Source organism: Coregonus clupeaformis, chromosome 14 (genome assembly GCF_020615455.1).
Source record: "Coregonus clupeaformis isolate EN_2021a chromosome 14, ASM2061545v1, whole genome shotgun sequence".
In the NCBI taxonomy this organism is placed as follows: Eukaryota; Metazoa; Chordata; class Actinopteri; order Salmoniformes; family Salmonidae; genus Coregonus; species Coregonus clupeaformis.
In genome coordinates this window covers 32044469-32068459 of record NC_059205.1, presented here as the reverse complement: position 1 = coordinate 32068459, position 23991 = coordinate 32044469, and the positions used below count along the sequence as shown (strand labels likewise).

The 23991-nt window shown below is 45.1% G+C and overlaps 2 protein-coding genes across 2 annotated transcripts; both read left to right on the top strand.

Moving 5' to 3' along the window:
* The first annotated feature begins 360 nt into the window (after nucleotides 1–360).
* On the top strand, nucleotides 361–13213 carry LOC121581321 (dual specificity protein phosphatase 22-B-like). Its single transcript, XM_045224897.1, has 7 exons — nucleotides 361–516; nucleotides 1718–1751; nucleotides 1935–2017; nucleotides 2847–2896; nucleotides 10076–10150; nucleotides 10567–10738; nucleotides 13014–13213. The coding sequence occupies exons 1-7, from the start codon at nucleotides 496–498 to the stop codon at nucleotides 13164–13166; spliced, it is 588 nt and encodes a 195-aa protein (XP_045080832.1). The 5' UTR covers nucleotides 361–495; the 3' UTR covers nucleotides 13167–13213.
* Nucleotides 13214–14358: 1145 nt separating this feature from the next.
* On the top strand, nucleotides 14359–23269 carry irf4a (interferon regulatory factor 4a). The gene is made up of 9 exons (XM_041896300.1): nucleotides 14359–14453; nucleotides 14975–15174; nucleotides 15583–15769; nucleotides 16451–16536; nucleotides 16689–16881; nucleotides 20904–20996; nucleotides 21491–21880; nucleotides 22373–22485; nucleotides 22829–23269. Exons 1-9 carry the CDS (start codon nucleotides 14444–14446, stop codon nucleotides 22976–22978), a joined length of 1422 nt encoding a protein of 473 aa, XP_041752234.1. The 5' UTR covers nucleotides 14359–14443; the 3' UTR covers nucleotides 22979–23269.
* Nucleotides 23270–23991: the final 722 nt, after the last annotated feature.

The window sequence follows — 23991 nt, the reverse complement described above, 5'->3', positions numbered from 1 at the left end:
TAGACTCAGTGTACATTAGTTGTCTCATATTAACAGAGAGAAAGACATTGGTAGCATTGCACTGCTTGCCTCATCTCCAAAATAATAAGTCCTGTAATTAAGAATGATAAACACATATGTTGAGTTAGTGGCTTTTACCAAAAAATAATACATATGTTGTGGAATTAGAATACTTTTGTTTTGACACTGTGTTGACTCGTTCATTCATAGGTTGAGAGATCTTTGACTGTATAGGTATAGCCTACCCATAGAGTATAAAACGGCTGCAGAGCGCGGCCCTCTCTAGATAAGGAAAAACTACAAATCCCAGGAAGCATTGGAAAGATCGGGAGCATTGGCACCGCCATGTTGCTGCAGACTGCGTGAGGTCCTCGCTCGCAATTTGGGGAGGTTTTGTGAAAGCCTTTGGAGAACTACTTCTCGAGACAAGAGTACAACAATAAATTACGTAATTTTCATTCCATTCGTTGGTTTTTACAGACATCTTTGATTAGAATGGGTAATGGGCTCAATAAGGTATGTTATTCGTTGATATACAGCCTATATGCATGCGCTCCCAACAAAGTTTACGCACGGTCTCCGAGTACACTAGTTCTGTAGACCGGAGGTTTCAATTAATTATACGATCAGTCAAGAACGCGTAGTTAACTGTGTTTAATGTGTGCGTTCTATTGGTGCTGTAAAAACGTATTACATCTAATTTATTATATTGAATCAGGTGCACAATTGCATGATATCATTTCCACTTTATGCCATAAGATTGTCAGTTTGCTGCTGTATGTACTGTACACTGTACACTTTAATTAATCTAGCTGTCTATCAAAGCAGCTTTCACACACACCCGGTGTGTAGGCATTGTGCTTTTACATTCCATCTCCTTGGCTACACAGTGGACAGACTTCTGTTAAAAATGATCATGGAACGCAAACCACATTTGCTGATATTACTTGTTCTGGGTGTAATGCATTGCTGTGTGTTATCACGTACTGTAGGCTACATGTCATTATGGATACTTTAGCAATTTACCTTCTCAAATGTTGGCTTGGTACTGTGTGTGTGTGTGTGTGTGTGTGTGTGGTGTGTGTGTGTGTGTGTGTGTGTGTGTGTGTGTGTGTGTGTGTGTGTGTGTGTGTGTGTGTGTGTGTGTGTGTGTGTGTGTGTGTGTGTGTGTGTGTGTGTGGTAAAAGTATGTGTCCCTCATCCTGCAGCTGGAACAACACTGATGAGGGGTGCAGAGAGTTTTTTCAATCAACATGAGTAGATGACACCTGTTGTGTACAAACACACACACACACACACACACACACACACACACACACACACACACACACACACACACACACACACACACACACACACAGATCCTCCATTAACATTCCTTATTATCACCATAATTTGTGTGGAGTCAGAGTAACAAGTATCAGTTGTCTGAACTCACTGTCCTCTGGTATTTGGTGTCAAACTAAATACACCGTCCCTGCACCTCCATGTTGTCTTTCCTTGAGTACACAGGCTATATATTTGAGTTTCATCTTTGCTGTCGATAATGGTAGAATAGGCCCGGGGGCTTGTGTTTTGAGTAGCAACATGGTTGCTTAGCCTAGTTATTTGGAAAATGAATGAAATGCTTGTTGTAATTATGTTAGGTTTATGAACACTGATGAATGAATGTAAACAACAGGTCACACATTAATATTCGATGCTTACCTTCCCATAGGTCCTGCCTGACTTGTACTTGGGAAACTTCAAAGGTATGTGTTTCTTCCACACTCTACTGGTCAAAGGCTTGAGCTAAGGATAAGACAAATGAAGACACCCCTTCACTGTTTTCCCTTCCAGTACATTTCAGTGGCACATTCATATTTGAGAACATTCTATGAATATTTCTAGATGATTCATGAATGTGTTTGTCATTCAATACTTTTTTTCCACAGATGCGAGGGACAGGGAACAGTTAGCGAGGAACAACATCACACACATCCTCTCTATCCATGATAGTGCAGCCCCTATACTGCCGGTAAGAAAACAATTCCCAGGGGACCATTCGCTAGAACAAAAAAAGCTAAATACCACCTCAGAGATGTTTTCTGCATGAGGCTATTATACGAATGTACACATGATGTAATGATACCTGACACATGCATTTATACACATTAATTAATGCTTCTCCCGTATCATGCACACCTAAAATCCAGTTTCAAAATACAATTTAGATTAATGATAAACATATAAATCATGTTATCATCGAAATATGTAGACAGTTTGTTTAAGGAAATAAATTGCACTTATGACAGTCATGGGAAGAGTATGGGGCATGTTTTCCGCTGGACCTGTCTGTCAGGTAATTCCGGACCGCAGTATGAGAGTGTGGCTTAGTGTGTAACATTAGACTATGCCCCATCCCAAACAAAACAGGTTCACATGACTTCAATAGAAATAATCTGTTGGAGCCTGAATGAGCTCTGTGGGAGAGTGTAGGCAGAGAGTGGGCAGCAGAGAGGAGTTTTCATTTGAGTTTCTGACCCAGTGCTCTGGCTCGAGCTTGTGTGGGATTTAGTGTTCTCGCATTCTACTACTCCCAATAGCAACTAGCAAGGTCTGTCCCCTTCCATCACTTCCTCACTACAGCTGCAATCACACCATCACAAACACAGCCTATAGGAAAGGCCCTTGTGTGTAAGCTTACATAATGGTTCTTGTTGTTTGCAGAAACACCTGTAAGACTGAGGATTCAGCATGATGTAATAGTTTGTAGTGAGTGGTGTTTACAACGATCCTGTTGGTATACTTTGCCTATTAGATTGTGATTGTGTTAGACCGTATAACAGTTGGCTGTTGTCCTGCAGGAGATTACCTATCTGTGCATCTCAGCAGCAGACCTGCCCACACAAAATCTGTAAGTACCCGAACACACAGCACCACACAGTACAGTAGTGGCCAAAAGTTTTGAGAATGACACAAGTATTGGTCTTCACAAAGTTTGCTGCTTCAGTGTTTTTAGATATTTTTGTCAGATGTTACTATGGTATACTGAAGTATAATTACAAGCATTCCATAAGTGTCAAAGGCTTTTATTGACAATTACATTAAGTTTATGCAAAGAGTCAATATTTGCAGTGTTGACCCTTCTTTTTCAAGACCTCTGCAATCCGCCCTGGCATGCTGTCAATTAACTTCTGGGCCACATCCTGACTGATGGCAGTCCATTCTTACATAATCAATGCTTGGAGTTTGTCAGAATTTGTGGGTTTTTGTTTGTCCACCCGCCTCCTTGAGGATTGACCACAAGTTCTCAATGGGATTAAGGTCTGTGGAGTTACTTGGCCATGGACCCAAAATGTCAATGTTTTGTTCCCTGAGCCACTTAGTTATCACTTTTGCCTTATGGCAAGGTGCTCCATCATGCTGGAAAATGCATTGTTTGTCACCAAACTGTTCTTGGATGGTTGGGAGAAGTTGCTGTGTTGGTACCATTCCTTATTCATGGCTGTGTTCTTAGGCATAATTGTGAGTGAGCCCACTCCCTTGGCTGAGAAGCAACCCCACACATGAATGGTCTCAGGATGCTTTACTGTTGGCATGACACAGGACTGATGGTAGCGCTCACCATGTCTTCTCCGGACAAGCTTTTTTCCGGTTGCCCCAAACAATCAGAAAGGGGATTCATCAGAGAAAATGACTTTTCCCCAGTCCTCAGCAGTCCAATCCCTGTACCTTTTGCAAAATATCAGTCTGTCCCTGATGTTTATTCTGGAGAGAAGTGGCTTCCTCGCTGCCCTTCTTGACACCAGGCCATCCTCCAAAAGTATTCGCCTCACTGTTCGTGCAGATGCACTCACACCTGCCTGCTGCCATTCCTGAGCAAGCTCTGCACTGGTGGTGCCCCGATCCCGCAGCTGAATCAACTTTAGGAGACGGTCCTGGCGCTTGCTGGACTTTCTTCTTCTTTTTCGCCCTGAAGCCTTCTTCACAACAATTGAACCTCTCTCCTTGAAGTTCTTGATGATCCGATAAATGGTTGATTTAGGTGCAATCTTACTAGCAGCAATATCCTTGCCTGTGAAGCCCTTTTTGTGCAAAGCAATGATGACGGCACGTGTTTCCTTGCAGGTAACCATGGTTAAAAAAGGAAGAACAATGATTCAAGCACCACCCTCCTTTTAAAGCTTCCAGTCTGTTATTCTAACCCAATCAGCATGACAAAGTGATCTCCAGACTTGTCCTCGTCAACACTCTCACCTGTGTTAATGAGAGAATCACTGACATGATGTCAGCTGGTCCTTTTGTGGCAGGGCTGAAATGCAGTGGAAAAGTTTTTTTTGGGATTAAGTTCATTTTCATGGCAAAGAGGGACTTTGCAATTAATTGCAATTCATCTGATCACTCTTCATAACATTATTGTGACGAGGTGTGAAAGAAGGAGTCAGGCGCAGGAGGTAAAATACCGAAGTCCAGAGTTTAAACCGTTTGCATAAATGGCGATGGTGGAAATCCCTCAACAGGGAGGGATCGAGGATGTCCCGCCTTTGGACCCAGCACCGTTCCTCCGGACCATACCCCTCCCACTCCACAAGATACTGAAGGCCCCCCACCCGACGCCTCGAATCCAGGATGGAACAGACCGAGTACGCCGGGGCCCCCTCAATGTCCAGAGGAGGTGGAGGAACCTCCCGTACCTCAGACTCCTGGAGCGGACCAGCTACCACCAGCCTGAGGAGAGACACATGAAACGAGGGGTTAATACGGTAATCTGGGGGGAGTAACAACCTGTATGTCACCTCGTTTATTCTCCTCAGGACTTTAAACAGCCCCACAAACCGCGGGCTCAGCTTCCGGCAGGGCAGGCGGAGGGGCAGATTCCGGGTCGAGAGCCAGACCCGATCCCCCGGTATGAACACCGGGGCCTCCCTGCGGTGGCGGTCAGCATTGTCCTTCTGACGACGCACAGCGAGCTGGAGGCAAACGTGGGCAGCGTCCCAAGTCTCCTCCGCGCGCCGAAACCAGTCATCCACCGCGGGAGCCTCAGTCTGGCTCTGGTGCCACGGTGCCAGGACCGGATGGTACCCCAAAACACATTGGAAGGGTGTTAGGTTAGTGGAGGAGTGGCGGAGAGAGTTCTGAGCATATTCTTCCCATGGCAGGAACACCGACCACTCCCCCGGCCGGTCCTGACAGTAAGTCCGCAGGAACCTACCCACATCTTGATTCACCCTTTCCACCTGCCCATTGCTCTTGGGGTGAAAACCAGAGGTCAGGCTGACCGAGACCCCCAGACGTTCCATGAACGCCTTCCAGACTCTAGACGTGAACTGGGGACCTCGGTCAGACACTATATCCTCTGGTACCCCGTAGTGCTGGAAGACGTGAGTAAACAGAGCCACCGCAGTTAGTAGGGCCGTGGGGAGACCGGGCAGAGGATGGAGGCGGCAGGACTTTGAAAAGCGGTCCACAACGACCAGGATAGTGGTGTTACCTTGGGAGGGGGGAAGATCAGTGACAAAATCAATACTCAGGTGAGACCATGGTCGTTGGAGAACTGGTAAAGTTTGTAGCTTACCCGCTGGGAGGTGCCTAGGTGCCTTACTCTGGGCGCACACTGAGCATGAGGAAACATACACCCTCACGTCCTTAGCTAAGGTAGGCCACCAGTACTTCTCGGTCAGGCAGCGCATTGTACGACTGATACCTGGATGACCAGAGGAGGGTGACGTGTGTGCCCAGTAGAACAGACGATCACGGATAAGCGCAGGCACGTACTGCAGCCCAGCTGGACACTGCGGTGGAGATGGATCTGTGTGTAATGCCTGCCCTATATCTGCGTCCATCGCCCATACTACCGGCCCAACAATGCGCCGGGAGTATGGGGGTGTTGTCTCTGGGCCTCTCCTCTGTGTCATACAGCCGAGACAGTGCATCTGCCTTCACGTTCTTCATACCCGGAATGTATGAGAGTGTGAAATCAAACCGGGTGAAGAAGAGGGCCCATCTGGCCTGGCAAGGATTCAGCCTCCTCGCTGCCCAAATGTACTCCAGGTTATGGTGGTCTGTCCAGACGAGGAAAGGGTGTTTCGCCCCTTCGAGCCAATGTCTCCACACCGTCAAAGCTCGGACAACAGCCAGCAGCTCCCGATCACCAACGCCGTAGTTCTGCTCCGCCGAGCTGAGCTTCTTAGAAAAGAAGGCACAGGGGCGGAGTCTGGGTGGCGTGCCCGAGTGTTGGGATAAGACAGCTCCCAACGCTCCTATCCCTACCTCGGACATATCAATCTCCACTACGAAAGGTAGTGATGGATCGGGGTGAGCCAGTACCGGGGCGGAGGTGAACAGACCCCGCAATCTACTGAAGGCCAAATCAGCCTCAGCAGACCAGCGGAGCCGGGACGGCCCACCCTTGAACAAGGAGGTAATGGGAGCTGTGACCTTGCCAAAGCCCCGAATAAACCTTCGATAGTAGTTGGCAAAGCCAAGGAAGCGCTGCACCTCCTTTACCATGGTTGGAGTTGGCCAATTACGCACGGCTGCAAGGCGGTCTTCCTCCATCTCCACACCTGTGGTGGTAATGCGATATCCGAGGAAGGAGATTGACTGCTGGAAAAACTCACACTTCTCTGCCTTGGCATTAAGATCATTTTCCAGCAGTCGGACCAGTACTTTGCGAACCAGGGACACATGCTCGGCGCGCGTAGCGGAATACACCAGGATGTCATCGATGTAGACCACCACACCGTGACCAAGCATGTCCGGAAACACCTCGTTCACAAAGGACTGGAAAACAGATGGAGCATTCATCAAACCGTAGGGCATCACCAGGTATTCATAATGCCCCGAGGTTGTGCTGAATGCTGTTTTCCACTCATCCCCTTCCCGAATACGCACCATGTTGTAGGCACTCCTGATGTCTAATTTGTTGAAAGAACGGGCCCCATGCATTGACTCAATCGCTGAAGGAATGAGTGGAAGAGGATAACTAAATCGTACCGTCACATTATTCAGTGGTCGATAATCAATGCACGGGCGTAAACCGCCATCTTTCTTCTTCACAAAGAAGAAACTCGAGGAGGCAGGTGAAGTGGAGGGACGTATATACCCCTGGCGCAGGGACTCGGTGACGTATATTTCCACAGCCTCCGTTTCAGCCTGCGACAGGGGATACACATGACTCCTGGAAGGTACAGTGTCTACCCGAAGGTTTATCGCGCAATCCCCCTTCCGATGAGGTGGTAATTTAGTCGCTTGCGTCTTGGATAACGCGAGCGCCAGATCATGGTATTCGGGGGGAATGCGCACGGTGGGGGTACCGTCTGGACTTTCCACCGTGGTCGCACCAATGGAAACACCTAGAGACCTACCCGGACACTCACGTGACCACCTCGTAAGAACCCTCTGCAGCCATGAGAAATTGGGGTTGTGAAGGGCTAACCACGGGATACCCAAGACCACAGGGTAAGCAGGAGACTCAATAATCATAAAGGTGATCTGCTCAACATGTGTCTCCTGCATAATCATGGTGACTGGTACCGTAACTTCCTTAACCAACCCGGACCCTAATGGTCGACTATCAAGTGCTCTGATGGGGAGTGGAATGGTTAGGGGAACCAATGAAATGCCTTGACGGTGTGAAAATGCCCTGTCCATAAAACTCCCAGCTGCCCCTGAATCGACTAGCGCCTTACACTGGGAACCTACCAAGTTATCGGGAAAGGAGATAGATAAAGTACAGTGTGCCACAAAGGGCTCTGAACACGTTTGGGTGTTCGTTACCTGGGGTGATGCGTGAGTACCCTGCCTACCGCCTCCAGACCCAAAAGAACGTTGACTGCGATGTGAGGTGGATTGTCCCTTCGTGCCACCAGAGTGGCACTGTCGCTGTCCTCCTGCGCTCTCTCCACCGGCGGCTCCCCCCAGCTCCATCTGCTCGGGGTCAGAGTCGTCCGGAGTGGGAACGGGCAGACCCCTACCAGGATGTCCTCTGGCTGCTAGCAGATTGTCCAGCCGGATGGCCATGTCCACCAGTTGGGAGAACGGTCGTTCCACCCAGACCCCGCTGCCAGCGTCCGGAACTCCAGCGCGTATTCCTGAGCGGTCCTCGTACCCTGCCTCAGATGAACCAGTCGTTCGCCCGCCTCAGGCGGATGATCAAAAATGGCCAAAAAGAGGCGAGCAAACTCCCCGTAGTTCTCCAGAAGAGAAGGTATCGTCCTCATTTCCTGCCTTTGTGGGAGAGCCCTGGAGTGGGCCAACGCAGTCTGGAACGAGGGAGGTACCGCGTTGGCCCACTCCAGGGCTCTCCCACAAAGGCAGGAAATGAGGACGGATACCTTCTCCCGCTCCCGGGGCTCCGGCCGGATGCTGGAGAAATACAACTCCAGTTGGAGTAGGAATCCCTTACATCGCGCTGCCGTCCCATCAAACACCGGTGGCCGGGATATCTGGATCACTCCAGGGGCTGGGGTGTAGGTGGCTGGATCCGATTGACCAGCTGGTCTCGATAGATCGGATCCTCTCCTCTCCGGGCGTTCTACCACCTGAAGAACCCGATCCATCGCTTCCCCCAAGCTGGCCAACATCGAGGAATGCTCCTGGACCCTTGCCACAACTCCAGGCATGCGGTCTTCTCCTGCTGACTCCAAATCAGATCAGGTGAGTGATTCTGTGACGAGGTGTGAAAGAAGGAGTCAGGCGCAGGAGGTGAAATACCAAATTCCAGAGTTTAAATATTTGCATAAATCAAACACTCCAAGCGTCAAACGAAACTATACAAGGGAAAATATCCACCTTGGCAATAACACAGTGAAATGTAGCTCAACCGAGCTACATGCTCTCACAACAAACAATCACTCACAAAGACAAGGGGAACAGAGGGAACACTTATACACATACTAATTAGGGGAATGAGCACCAGGTGTGTGTGATTGACAAGACATGACAAGTGGAGTAATGGGAATGGGATCGGCAGTAGCTAGTACTCCGGTGACGACGAACGCCGAAGCCTGCCCGAACCAGGAGTGGGGGCAGCCTCGGCGGAAGTCGTGACAATTCTGGAGTATATGCAAATTGCCATCATAAAAATTGAGGCAGCAGACTTTGTGAAAATTAATATTTGTGTCATTCTCAAAACTTTTGACCACGTCTGTACACAAGGCTACCGGGTACAGAACAGAACAGCACAGGACAGAAGTGTAGTAGACCATTCAGATCCATTTTATCCAGCAGACACACTCTGTGTGGGCGTCTCTAGTTCATGTTCTACTGGTATGAAAATTATGTGCTTCACATGCTCACCATTTAACTGTGAATCAAAGCACTGAATAAATGACAAGGTGATTAAGCTTCTTATTTCTCTATTGAGAAAACATGGAGGGATTTTTACACATTAGGATTAAGACACAAACACATGCAGATATGTACTGAGCACCCATAACAACATATAGTATACATACATACGTGGATAAATAATGCTGAAACACGCACACACACACACATTTACTCTGGTTAAGTGCGTAGAATGCAGGAGGTCTGGTCCTCTAATGTGCAGGAAGGAACAGGACGTCTCTGGTTCTGTACTGCAGTGTTTCCTCGCCCATCTGCACTACGCCTCTATTTTTATAACACCCCCCAAAACACACACACACACACAGATGTCGCTGTCATCACCGCTGTTACCCCCACGCTTCGACGCTCCAGCACGGTGTGAAACCTACAGGCGAAATGTGAAACTGGCCCTGGCTAACCAGAGATGGACACAGACACCACTTTCTCATCCTGGTCCTGTCAGGAGGATAGATGGATGGCCCTAGAGCTTAGTAGAACACACCCATCCTCACCCCTACGGCCCTCCCCTCACCCATACCCTTCACCGCTCGCACACCCTTACCCACTCATCACCCCACTTTTTATGACTAGGGTGGGGGGCCCGTTTTACTGCTTTTTTGGCGATTTTAATGTTACTTGTCGTATGTGCTTTCTCTTCCACAACTGATACAATTGTGTTACCATTGTGGGAATGGTAACTGGTTTGTAACTTTTTTATGAGCTGCTTATGACCTTACATAACCTGTATTTGTGTCATTCTCAGGACAAAGCACTTTAAACAGAGCATCATGTTCATGCACGAGTCACGTCTGAAAGGAGAGGGTTGTTTGGTCCACTGGTGAGAATCTTTATAAAATACAAAACAACTTTATTTGTCCAACTGCTACTGTATCTCTGGGTTTAACTGAGTGCTCACAAGTGAACCCATGTGTGACTATGATACGCAGCAGATAGATAGATAACGCAGAATGCTATTCTTGAACTTCCCCAAACAGCAATCTTGATTTGAATGTATTGTGTTGGTTAAACTATCTGAGGTATATCTGGTGAGGTTAAGGGTCTTCTGAGAAATACAGAGGAAGACTTTCCTTTATATTCAATTTCTAATGTTGCCTCCACAGCACACCCTCTATCTTTGACTTCCAATTCGATGTATTGTCTAATATGACCTTTTGCTGATGTCCTTTATCTCTATCATGGCCATACCCACTCCTATCCATCTCTCCTTAACCATCCATCCCTCTCTCCATGCAGTCTGGCGGGTGTGTCTCGGAGTGTCACCCTGGTGGTGGCCTACATCATGACGGTGACAGGGCTGGGCTGGCAGGAGGCTCTGGCTGCTGTGAGGGTGGCTCGGCCCTGCGCCGGGCCCAACCTGGGCTTCCAGCACCAGCTCCAGGAGTTTGAGACCACTCACGCTGACCAGGTCAGTACAGAGGGGGATAGAGGGAGGATAGATTGGAAAATGTCACTCTTGGAGGAAAATGGAAGTTCAATAAAAAGTTACTTATCATCATAAAAGTATGTGTTAAAAGGTCCAATTCAGCAGTTTTTATCTCAATATCAAATCATTTCAATTAGGTACCTTACTGTGATTGTTTTCAATTAAAATGGTCAAAAAGGAACAAGAAAAGCTTCCCCTGCAATTCTACACATTTTGGTATCATATGCAATCCGGGTGCCCGTTTGGTAATCCGGCCATGTTTGGAACTCTCTTTCTTATTGGTCTATTAACAAATTTACCGCCTGGTGATGTCACCAAAACAGGCTGAAATTTCAGGCAGTCTTTTCAAACAGCTCTTGCACTAAAAGGGCATTATCATAATTTTCACAATTTCACAGTATTATTCCAACCTCATAATGTGGAATATACAGCTGTGGAAAAAATTAAGAGACCACTGCAATTATTTCTTAAATCAGCATCTCTACATGTATGACAGCCATTCATTTTACGCTCTTATCCATTCCATTCCATTCCAGTGTCTGTTGAATTCCAACACAGGCACACCTCATTCTACTGAATTAGGTACTGATTAGGTGATCACATCAACCAAATCTTATTTAACAAGGAAAAGTATAAAAACCACTGCTGTGGTCATCACTATCCTCTTGCAATAGGACCAGCTGGATGGCAAAAACAGTGCTAATAGTACCTCAAAAGTAATATTAATCAAAAACTAACTATTGACCATGCCAAAAGAGTTGAAAAGGAAAGTTTTGAGTGAGGAAAAGAAGGGTTCAATTCTGGCTTTACTGGCAGAGGGATACAGTGAGCGTCAGGTTCCTTCCATCCTTAAAATGTCAAAGACGGCGGTTCATAAGAACAAGGTCAAGCAGCAGACATTGGAGACAACAAAGCTACAGACCGGCAGAGGGCGAAAACGACTCTCTACTGACCGGGATGACCGCCAACTCATTCGAATGTCACTCAACATCCGTAGGATGACATCAAGTGACCTACAAAAAGAATGGCAAACGGCAGCTGGAGTGAAGTGCACGGCGAGGACAGTTCGAAACAGGCTCCTAGGGACAGGGCTGAAGTCGTGCAAAGCTAGAAAAAAGCCCTTCATCAATGAGAAGCAAAGAAGAGCCAGGCTGAGGTTTGCAAAAGACCATAAGGATTGGAATGTAGAGGACTGGAGTAAGGTCATCTTCTCTGATGAGTCCAATTTTCAGCTTTGCCCAACACCTGGTCGTCTAATGGTTAGACGGAGACCTGGAGAGGCCTACAAGCCACAGTGTCTCGCACCCACTGTGAAATTTGGTGTGAAATTTGGTGATGATCTGGGGGTGCTTCAGCAAGCCTGGAATCGGGCAGATTTGTCTTTGTGAAGGACGCATGAATCAAGCCACGTACAAGGTTGTCCTGGAAGAAAACTTGCTTCCTTTTGCTCTGACTTTGTTCCCCAACTCTGAGGATTGTTTTTTTCAGCAGGACAATGCGCCATGCCACACAGCCAGGTCAATCAAGGTGTGGATGGAGGACCACCAGATCAAGACCCTGTCATGGCCAGCCCAATCTCCAGACCTGAACCCCATTGAAAACTTCTGGAATGTGATCAAGAGGAAGATGGATGGTCACAAGCCATCAAACAAAGCCGAGCTGCTTGAATATTTGCGCCAGGAGTGGCATAAAGTCACCCAACATCAATGTGAAAGACTGGTGGAGAGCATGCCAAGACGCATGAAAGCTGTGATTGAAAATCAGGGTTATTACACAAAATATTGATTTCTGAACTCTTCCTAAGTTAAAACATTACTATTGTGTTGTTTAAAAATGAACATGAACTTATTTTCTTTGCATTATTCGAGGTCTGACAACACTGCATCTTTTTTGTTATTTTGACCAGTTGTCATTTTCTGCACATAAATGCTCTAAATGACAATATTTTTATTTGGAATTTGGGAGAAATGTTGTCAGTAGTTTATAGAATAAAACAAAAATGTTATTTTTACCCAAACACAGACCTATAAATAGTAAAACTAGAGAAACTGATAATTTTGCAGTGGTTTTTTCCGCAGCTGTATATAAAACACAGGAACATCAACTTTTTTTGACTGCACTGTGCCTTTAAGCATTAAAGCCTTCAGAGCAAGGTGTAGCCTCATCAGGCTATGCTGTAGTTACTTTAGAAAGAGAATACACCTGCCTCAATAGACAAGAATATTGACATACTGTATTTTGTTGTATGTATCTGCAGTACAGGGAGTGGCTTTGGCAGGAGTACAAAGAGAGTCCCTTCAACGACGAGGATGACATCCGCATCCTGTTGGCCAAGAGTCTCAAACCCAATGGGGTGGGGGTGGAGGTGAATGCTGAGCCGCCGACCCCTCCAGGATTGCAGGGTACCTGAGACCCCTTATCCAGGTCTGAAGACTTGCACTGTGGGATGATACCACTCTGGCGCCTGGGGGAAATTCTCTCTCTGTCAGTACACTGTTGGACCAGAATCTCTCTATGTTGTTGTCCCTCTACTGGAGAAGACTGGGGGAGGATGGGCCGACGGATGCACCATTTTGAGAATGGAATGTTTATTTATGTTTATATTTATTGTTTTATTACCCCTAATTGATGTATATAGCTATGTATGCTGTTTTTCTAAACCTTGAAAATGTATGATATTGTTGTCATGTCATTTGTTTCTGCTTGAAGCTACATCAGCTTTTTGTGCATTAATAAAAGGATTAAAGATGAAATTATAACTGAGATGAAATGGTTATTAACTACTGGTATGCCTGCTGTGCTGTCAGATACAATGTGATGACAGACGGACATGCTCTGCTCTTTTTACCTCTCTGTTTCCGGGTCTATTTCCTGTTTGTGTAGCATGCAAAGGAAGCCTTGCATGACAGGAGTAAAAACAACCTTTTCAGCCCCCTCTGTCAGCATTGGAGGGATACAGATGCTGGGCATGAGTGCAACATGGCTCTGAAAAGTGATGCATTTGAATTTGTCTGTTGCCTACTTACCCACGTACCTACCTATAATGTAGCCCTCCTCCAATAGATATAGCGTACAGCCTATGAATTAGACCCAGTTGATATTTAAGGTTATGTGCATTACACAACCACTGGAGGGCAGAAGTATAACCACAGTAAAACAAATTGAGGCTATATTGTATTTGTGAATAAAATGAAAACTCTCCACTAAATTATCCCATATTTTCATCAATGTAATAGGCTACTGTAATTAACTTGCAAGAGGTTTGACTAAATGAAATTGAAATTCTATTTTAATTGCCATATAACTACATTATGAAAATGCTATCAACTCAACAACAATTATATTTTAGGATTTTATAATACAGTATTTAAAGCATAAACATATAATGATAATGGGATCGATTGACATAATGACGATTTTAGGGAGTTTCTGTTTTGATATTGAGCACAGGTAATTGTTCCATTCCATGGTGGCGTTTGCTTCCTGTGTTTGCCACTCCTGTGTTTGCCACTCGAGAGGGATTCCCCATCCACAGACTGTAGGTTGTTCTCGACAAGCTTCAGAGAACTGCAGCTCCTCCCAGTCGTGACACCGGCACATCAAGATGTGACTGACTATATTTAAGAATATGGCACCCCATGTTCTCACTTGAGAACAGTGTTAGTGAAATCGATTTCATCACTTCACATGGTTAGAGGTAAGGAATTTATTCTCACTCATAGTAGGCAATAGGGAACATAAGCGAGGGGAAAGTTCTGAAGTTGATGCAGTGATATTGATGCGCTTAAGATTATTATGTTATTAATTTTTTGCATGTGATTATAACATTGTTTTTCTGAGCCTACAAAATATGAATTACATTGTCTTTGAATTAAAATAGCCCAACACATCCAGAAGGTTTTCATTCTTAAATTAAGGCCTACTTATTTTGTATGTGATTTATTTAATGCAATTAAAAAATTAATAATCATATATATATATATATATATATATATATATATATGTGTGTGTTTAATCTAAAAATATATACTTTCAAAAAAATGGTGATATTATAGCCTAATTTCATGAAAGCATGGCATTTTTATAAAAGCATGACTTCCCTGATAACTTTCATCACTCAGCACCAACTGACATTGTTTTGCTTTGCATGATGAACGGACTTATTGCAACCCACATTATCTTTATGCCCATCCTTCTATTGCATGTGCTTTTTGACAGAGATGAACTTAGAGGGGGACAGCGGCCTGTCAGTGAGCTGTGGCAATGGGAAACTTAGACAGTGGCTGATCGATCAGATTGACAGCAGTAGCTATCCTGGACTGGTTTGGGAGAATGGCGAGAAATGCATTTTCAGGATCCCGTGGAAACATGCGGGCAAACAGGACTACAATCGAGACGAGGATGCTGCACTCTTCAAAGTGCGTTTGGAACAACACACTCACTTCACCATACTTCTCTACCGTTTTTTTCTTCTTCTACTTTTTAGTTACTATTTACAACTTGTGAATATTGAATATAGTGTGCAGGTACCCCATAAAGTATTGCTAACTCAATCATATTAATTCACTCAATTCACACTCCAGACCTAGTCTACTTGAGCAGGTGTAATTTATAGTATTTGCTATAGACTACCTGTTGGTTTTTTACTACAGTATAACAACTGATAATCTTTGTTCAAGGCAATGGATATTTGTTTAAGGCAGAGACCATTTAATGTTGATTTTGATGCAGGCCTACTAATGCCTTACTTATCGCCAGATAAATTGAAATTGAATGCAGAGAGAAAGTGTAAATCAGTCAACCTATTATGCTGTTGATTATTGCAGGCTTGGGCATTGTTCAAAGGGAAACACAGGGAAGGAGTGGACAAACCAGACCCCCCCACATGGAAGACCAGACTGCGATGTGCTCTTAACAAAAGTAATGACTTTGATGAGCTGGTGGAGAGAAGCCAACTTGATATATCAGATCCTTACAAAGTCTACAGAATCATACCGGAGGGAGCTAAGAGAGGCAAGTTTTGTTAATCTAATTGCTATATTTCCAAAGTCAAGTCAATGACACAAGTGTAAACTGTTGTCAGAAATGTCTACTGTACCATAATTAAATGATATAGGCTACTGGCAGGTGATGTCACAGATTTCATATGTCAAAGGTAATGAAAACACTAACTCTGAACATAGCCAAGCAGACACACATACAGCCGGCAATGTTTCATTTTGCCTCCATCGTCTCATGAGGCAGGAAGCAGAGAGGAAGCCGATGCGTCTAACAAAAAGGTCTCAGGGCTTTTTTTTAGAGGGCTTCGGTTACCCAGTGCAGAATGCCCAACATACACACTTAACCTTGCATAACGAAGGCTGAAGGCTAGACAGAAGACCCCTTTGTCACTCTCATATGGCAGCCTCAGTTAGCAGTGACTCTTAGAGACCAAATCTGCAACCTGGGGATGAGACACTTTAAACAAATGTATTGCAAGCATGTATAGTTTTTGTATTCAACTTTTTGAAGGGGCTGAATAGCATGTGAGCTCTGTTGAATAGGCACTAATCATGTTGACTATAGTGAATGTCTTCTTATTGAGGATCAAACACATTTCTGAGGGACCACCACATCATTTTGGATTGTGCATTGTAGATTCGAACATAGAGAATTCTATGATGTGATGTCTAATGTTACATTTCTGTAATGCAGGGATCAAGATGGCAGAGACAATGACACACATGAGCTCCGAGAGCAGCTACCCCATGCACTCTCTGTACCCAACTCTACACAGCCAGGTAAAGTAATTTGTTTACCCCTGCAACAGGTTCCTTCAATGGTCTTAAGATCTTCAAAGTTCTTCACAGCTCTCTCTCCCTGTTGTGTGTGGATCAGGAACCTATCACTGCCTGACTAACACCTGTCTCCTCTCCCCCTGGCCTGTCTCAAGGTGTCTGGTGGCTACATAGTTCCCCAGGAGAGGAAGGAGAGGAGGGAGTACAGCCACACACAGGACCACCAGCAGCAGCCTCAGCCTCAGCCTCAGCACCACCAGCCACCTCACGTTGAGCTGCAGTACAGCCAGTGCCACTACCCACCGCCACTCAGCCGACCGTGGCACACCGGGCCACACACAGATAACGGTGAGACATAGCATAGCATGGCCATGGGCATGGGGTGGGCACTGATTATAGGAAATAACATATAATGGAGAGATAAGATTACACAGTATATTTTTGTTTATTTATTTATTTAACCTTTATATAAACGCAACAAGAAACAATTCAGTTACAGTTCATATAAGGAAATCAGTCAATTGAAATAAATAAATAAACCCCTAATCTATGGATTTCACATGACTGGGAATACAGATATGAATCTGTTGGTCACAGATACCTTAAAAAAAGGTAGGGGTGTGGATCAGAAAACAAGTCAGAATCTGGTGTGACCACCATTTGCCTCATGCAGTGCGACACATCTCCTTTGCATAGAGTTGATCAGGCTGATGATTGTGCCCTGTGGAATGTTGTCCCACTCCTCTTCAATGGCTGTGCGAAGTCGCTGGATATTGGTGGGAACTGGAATACGCTGTCGTACATGTCGATCCAGTCCAGAGCATCCCAAACATGCCCAATTGTTGACATGTCTGGTGAGTATACAGGCCATGGGAGAAATGGGACATTTTCAGCTTCCAGGAAATGTGTAAAGATCCTTGCGACTTGGGGATGTGCATTATCATACTGAAACATGAGGTGATGGCGGCAGATGAATGGCACGACAATGGGCCTCAACATCTCGTCACTGTATCTCTGTGCATTCAAATTGCCATCGATAAAATGCAATTGTGGTCGTTGTCCGTAGTCTATGCCTGCCCATACCATGACCCCACCCCCACCATGGGGCACTCTGTTCACAACGTTGACATCAGCAAACCATAACCCCACCATAGGGCACGTGAAGAATCCGGAAGTAGAGGTCCTGGGCTGCCATGATTACGCAGGGTCTGCGGTTGAACGTACTGCCAAATTCTCTAAAACATTACATTTTCTGGCAGGAGCTCTGGTGGGCATTTTTTTCTCATCAATCTACACACAATACCCCACAATGACAAAACAAAAACATTTAAATAAGTATTCCGACCCTTTACTCAGTATTTTGTTGAAGCACCTTTGGCAGAGATTACAGATTCAAGTCTTGTGACGCTACAAGTTTGACACACCTGTATTTGGGGAGTTTCTACCATTCTTCTCTACAGATCCTCTGAAGCTCGGTCAGGTTAGATGGGGAGCGTTGCTGCACAGCTATTTTCAGGTCTCTCCAGAGATGTTAGATCGAGTTCAAATCCAGACTCTGGCTGGGCCACTCAAGGACATTCAGAGACTTGTCCCGAATCCACTCCTGCGTTGTTTTGCTGTATGCTTAGGGTCGATGTCCTGTTGGAAGGTGAACCTTCACCCCAGTTTGATGTCCTGAGGGCTCTGGAGCAGGTTTTCAACAAGGATCTCTCTGTACTTTGCTCTATTCATCTTTCCCTCAAGCCTGACTAGTCTCCCAGTCCATGCCACTGAAAAACAACCGCACAACATGATGCAGCCACCACCATGCTTTACCGTAGGGATGGTGCCAGGTTTCCTCCAGACGTGACTCTTGGCATTCAGGCCAAAGAGTTCAATCTTGGTTTCATCAGACCAGAGAATCTTGTTTCTCTTAGGTGTTTCTTGGCAAACTCCAAGCGGGCTGTCATGTGCTTTTTATTGAGGAGTGGCTTCCGTCTGGTCAGTCTACCATAAAGGGCTGATGGGTGGAGTGAGGCAGGGATGGTTGTCCTTCTGGAAGGTTCTCCCATCTCCACAGAGGAACTCTGGAGTTCTGTCAGAGTTACCATCGGGTTCTTGGTCACCTCCCTAACCAAGGCCCTTCTCTCCCGATTGCTCAGTTTGGCCGGGTGGCCAGCTCTAGGAAGAGTCTTGGTGGTTCCAAACGTCTTGCATTTAAGAATGATGGAGGCCACTGTGTTCTTGGGGACCTTCAATACTGCAGAACTTTTTTGGTACCCTTCCCGAGAACTGTGCCTCAACACAATCCTGTCTCGGAGCTCTAACGGACAATTCCTTCAACCTCATGGCTTGGTTATTGCTCTGACATGCACTGTAAACTGTGGGACCTTATATAGACAGGTGTGTGCCTTTATAAATCATGTCCAATCAATTGAATTTACCACAGGTGGACTCCAATCAAGTTGTAGAAAGATCTCCAGAATTATCAATGGAAACAGGATGCAACTGAGCTCATTTTCGAGTCTCATAGCAAAGAGTCTGAATACTTATGTAAATAAGGTATTTCTGTTTTTTATTTGCAAACATTTCTAAAAACCTGTTTTTGCTTTGTTATTATGGGGTATTGTGTGTAGATTGATATGGAAAAAAGTTAATTTAATCCACTTTAGAATAAGGTTGTAACGTAACAAAATGTGGAAAAAGTGAAGGGTTCTGAATACTTTCCGAATGCACTGTGTGTGTATATATATGTGTGTGTGTGTGTGTATATGTATATACATACACTACCAGTCAAAAGTTTGGACACACCTACTCATTCAAGGGTTTTCCTTCATTTTTTATATGTTTTACATTGTAGTATAATAGTGAAGACATCAAAACTATGAAAAAACACATATGGAATCATGTAGTAACCAAAAAAGTGTTAAACAAATCAAAATATATTTTATATTTGACATTCTTCAAATAGCCACCCTTTGCCTTGATGACAGCTTTGCACATTCTTGGCATTCTCTCAATCAGCTTCATCAGGAATGCTTTTCCAACAGTCTTGAAGGAGTTCCCACATATGCTGAGCACTTGTTGGCTGCTTTTCCTTCACTCTGCAGTCCGACTCATCCCAAACCATCTCAATTGGGTTGAGGTCGGGGGATTGTGGAGGCCAGGTCATCTGATGCAGCACTCCATCACTCTCCTTCTTGGTAAAATAGCCCTTACACAGCCTGGAGGTGTGTTGGGTCATTGTCCTGTTGAAAAACAAATGATAGTCCCACTAAGCCCAAACCAGATGGGATGGCGTATCGCTGCAGAATGCTGTGGTAGCCATGCTGGTTAAGTGTGCCTTGAATTCTAAATAAATCACAGACAGTGTCACCAGCAAAGCACCCCCACACCATAACACCTCCTCCTCCATGCTCTAAGGTGGGAAATACACATGCAGAGATCATCCGTTCACCCACAACGCGTTTCACAAAGACACGGCGTTTGGAACCAAAAATCTCAAATTTGGACTCCAGACCAAAGGAAACATTTCCACCGGTCTAATGTCCATTGCTTGTGTTTCTTGGCCCAAGCAAGTATCTTCTTCTTATTGGTGTCCTTTAGTAGTGGTTTCTTTGCAGCAATTCGACCATGAAGTCCTGATTCACACAGTCTCCTCTGAAAAGTTGATGTTGAGATGTGTCTGTTTCTTGAACTCTGTGAAGCATTTATTTTGGCTGCCATTTTTGAGGCCGGTAACTCTAATTAACTTATCCTCTGCAGCAGAGGTAACTCTGGGTCTTCCATTCCTGTGGTGGTCCTCATGAGAGCCAGTTTCATCATAGTGCTTGATGGTTTTTGCGACTGACCTTCATGTCTTAAAGTAATGATATATAAAAGACTGTGTACTATTGAATAGGCTAAGGTCAGTGTATGACAGAATTGCCAGAGGTGTATTTGAGCTAAGACACATTTCACAGACAAACACGTTGTAAAAACAGCTTTAGGTTGACAATGAATGCTTTAGTGGTTGCCACTTCTCCAAAATATTGAGGGTTTCATTTGACAAAATGTCCCACACACACACACACACACACACACACACACACACACACACACACACACACACACACACACACACACACACACACACACACACACACACACACACACACACATACACACACACATACACAGACATTGTAGAAACAGATTTAGGTTGACAGTGAAGGCTTTGGTGGCTTCCACTTCTCCAAAATATTGAGGGCTTCATTTGACATGCTCTAGTCAGGTTCCTCCTGATATAAAATCATGACAACAAGGTGTAGTGCTTTATCCCCCATGAAATGTACTCCGTAAACACTCATTCATTGGTTAATAACGATACTCCTTTAATATTTTCCTCCCAGGTAATCAGTTCACTGGCTCCTTCTATTCATACTCCTCCTCAGAGTCCCACCCCACAGCATTTACTATGGAGCACAACATGGCCACCCTTTCTGGTAAAGACATATTTATTCTATTACTACTATATTACTTAGTTACAACTTCTGCTGCTACTGCTACTGCTACTACTGCTACACCACTGAACAGTGCAATGACAGCTGGACACAAAGGGCAGGAGTAGTAAGATGTAGTGGAGCGTGCTGAATTGTTATCTCTTGTTACCAGAAGCTATTTATAGGACAATTACTTCCCTAATCTGGGTTTTAATAAGGTCAGTTGTTTGTCAGTGATGGAGCTGGAAACAGTGCTCATATTAAGGGTTTTATATTAGTATATTGTTGATGTTTTAGATGGGTGACTGTAGAGACCACTACAGTTAAAGTAACATGATTATAAAGTTGTAAATTTCAGTAGTTTGCTAACTACCTTTATTCACTTTATTTCTACACTGTTTGTACATTCGTTTTCAGACAGCTGTCCACCTTGTTTTATTTGGAATACTTCTACTCACTCGTTTATTCTCTAACAATCTCCCCCCTCTCTCCTCCAGACTTCCGACTGCACGTGTCCCTGTTCTACCGTGAGTCTTTGGTCATGAAGGTAACCACCTCTAGTCCTGAAGGCTGCCAGATCACCTCTTCTTCCTCCTCCTCTTCCTCTCCGTCCTCCCCCTGCCCTGAGGACAAGCTGTACAGCGGTGCAGAAGTGGTGCTGTTCCCTTCCCCTTACCCCGAGTCTCAGAGGAGGGGGTCGGAAAAGCTACCCAATGTCCTGGAGAGGGGTGTGCTCCTGTGGATGGTGTCAGATGGGCTCTATGCCAAGCGGCTCTGCCAGAGCCGAGTGTACTGGGAGGGCCCGCTAGCCCCATACACGGACAAACCCAACAAACTGGAGAAAGAACAGACCTGCAAGCTGTTTGACACTCAGCAGTTCCTCACTGGTGAGAAACAGTATTTTGATTGTGATGATGATGATAATGGTGGTGGTGATGATGATGATAATGAAGATGATTGGAGGAGGCCTACTGTAGAATGCCGCTAAGAATGTAAAAGTCCCTCTCCGTGCTGTGGTATCAGTGGGTAAGAGATTTGTCACATTCTTAGCAGCGACCTTTCCGTGGAGTCTCTCCATGAAACAGCCCCCGTTTTCATGTGTAGCTCTAGTTTACATGTGCACCACTCATTTTTCACACGAAGGACTTCCTTTCAAATGACTGGAAAAAGGTTTCACTGACTCCTCTTTCTGATTCTGTGAACCTCTTTCTCTCAGCATAGCATGTTCCTTGCAGTGCTACTGTATCACAATACCAATCCCTCTTAAGCTGAAGGTCCTTCCTTCACGAGCAAAGTAGCTGTTTTCAGCTGTTAGAGGGCAAACTGGTGATTTGGGGTGAAATAAGTCAATAAACTCATTGTACACTCCCTCCTTCCAGAGCTGCAGGGGTATGCCCACCATGGTCGTCCCATGCCCAGGCACCAGGTGGTGCTGTGTTTCGGAGACGAGTACCCGGACCCCCAGCGCCAGACCAAGATGATCACAGCACAGGTACAGTACACTACATACTTTCACTGTTTTACTGCATTAAGATCAGTTCGAAAATGAGAAAGGTTGAAACAAAATGATTTCTCTATAGCCTGCCTAGCCTTGTTAGTCATGATGTGAAAGGACTCTATCAACTGGTTCCAAATTGCTCCTACCCCTCTCCCTTGACCCCAAGTCATCAATGTTTGTAGATCTGTAAGGTCTGGATAGGTATAAGCAGTGCAGTGCATATTGCTTACACCTTACAGATTTGCAGAAACTAAGGTAGGGAGAGATTTGGTAAATGTGAGCAATCTTTATTAATTATCATTCATCATTCATAGAGTGACCTCTGTGTGTGTTGCAGGTGGAGCCAATGTTTGCCAGGGACCTGTTGTACTTCACCCAGCAGAACAGCAGTCACTACCTGAGGGACTATGAGCTCCAGGGACACACAGAGAGCTCACCTCCAGCTCCAGGAGACTACCAGAGGACCCTCCAACACATGCAGGAGTAACACATACAAACATGCCTCAGGAGCCAAGGACATGAATGTAGATAGACCAATGAGTTTTACTTCACAACTACTGAAAGATATACAGTATACTCAGGTCTTGGACTAAAATGCCTTACTGTGATTTCGACATAAGACTGGACTGTGCCACCATCATCAGTGTCAACAGATTGAGACAAAGATTATCAGTGTTCAAAATGTGCTGAAAGTATCTACCCAAGTTTGTATAGCCTTAAAATTATTTTTGTAATCATAATTTCTTTGTCTTTTTATTAAAGAATATGAAAAACAGAATCAGTCTTTTGATTTGTAAATCTGTACATTGCACTTCTGTTGTAATAGTTGTTTCAATATCACGTCTGGATGCGAGTGTCTAGGTGAATGTGTTTGATTGATTTTCGAAAAACTGCACGAGGTAGCTGTAGATAATTGACGTGATGGTTTTATGCTGACCCTAGCATTGGTTCCCACTTGATAGCTACGAAGTGTGCATCTCTCTCTCTCTCTCTCTCTCTCTCTCTCTCTCTCTCTCTCTCTCTCTCTCTCTCTCTCTCTCTCTCTCTCTCTCTCTCTCTCTCTCTCTCTCTCTCTCTCTCTCTCTCTCTCTCTCTCTCTCTCTCTCTCTCTCTCTCTCTCTCTCTCTCTCTCTCTCTCTCTCTCTCTCTCTCTCTCTCTCTCTCTCTCTCTCTCTCTCTCTCTCTCTCTCTCTCTCTCTCTCTCTCTCTCTCTCTCTCTCTCTCTCTCTCTCTCTCTCTCTCTCTCTCACACACACACACACACACACACACGGTTTGAGGGTGGGGGCACGAGGACCAATGTGAAACAGAGGGTGACTGACAGACGCAGGAAGCACCAGTCACAGGTGCACAGGACGTGAAGTAGACCTCAGGAGAAAGGGAGAAGAGGCCAAATGTGACCCGTTTCAAGAAGCTAGGCATACAGTATGTCACACGTTATTACTTCACAGGAGAGGCATTTGAAGGAAAAATGCTTTCTGGAACACGTGAACTTTCATG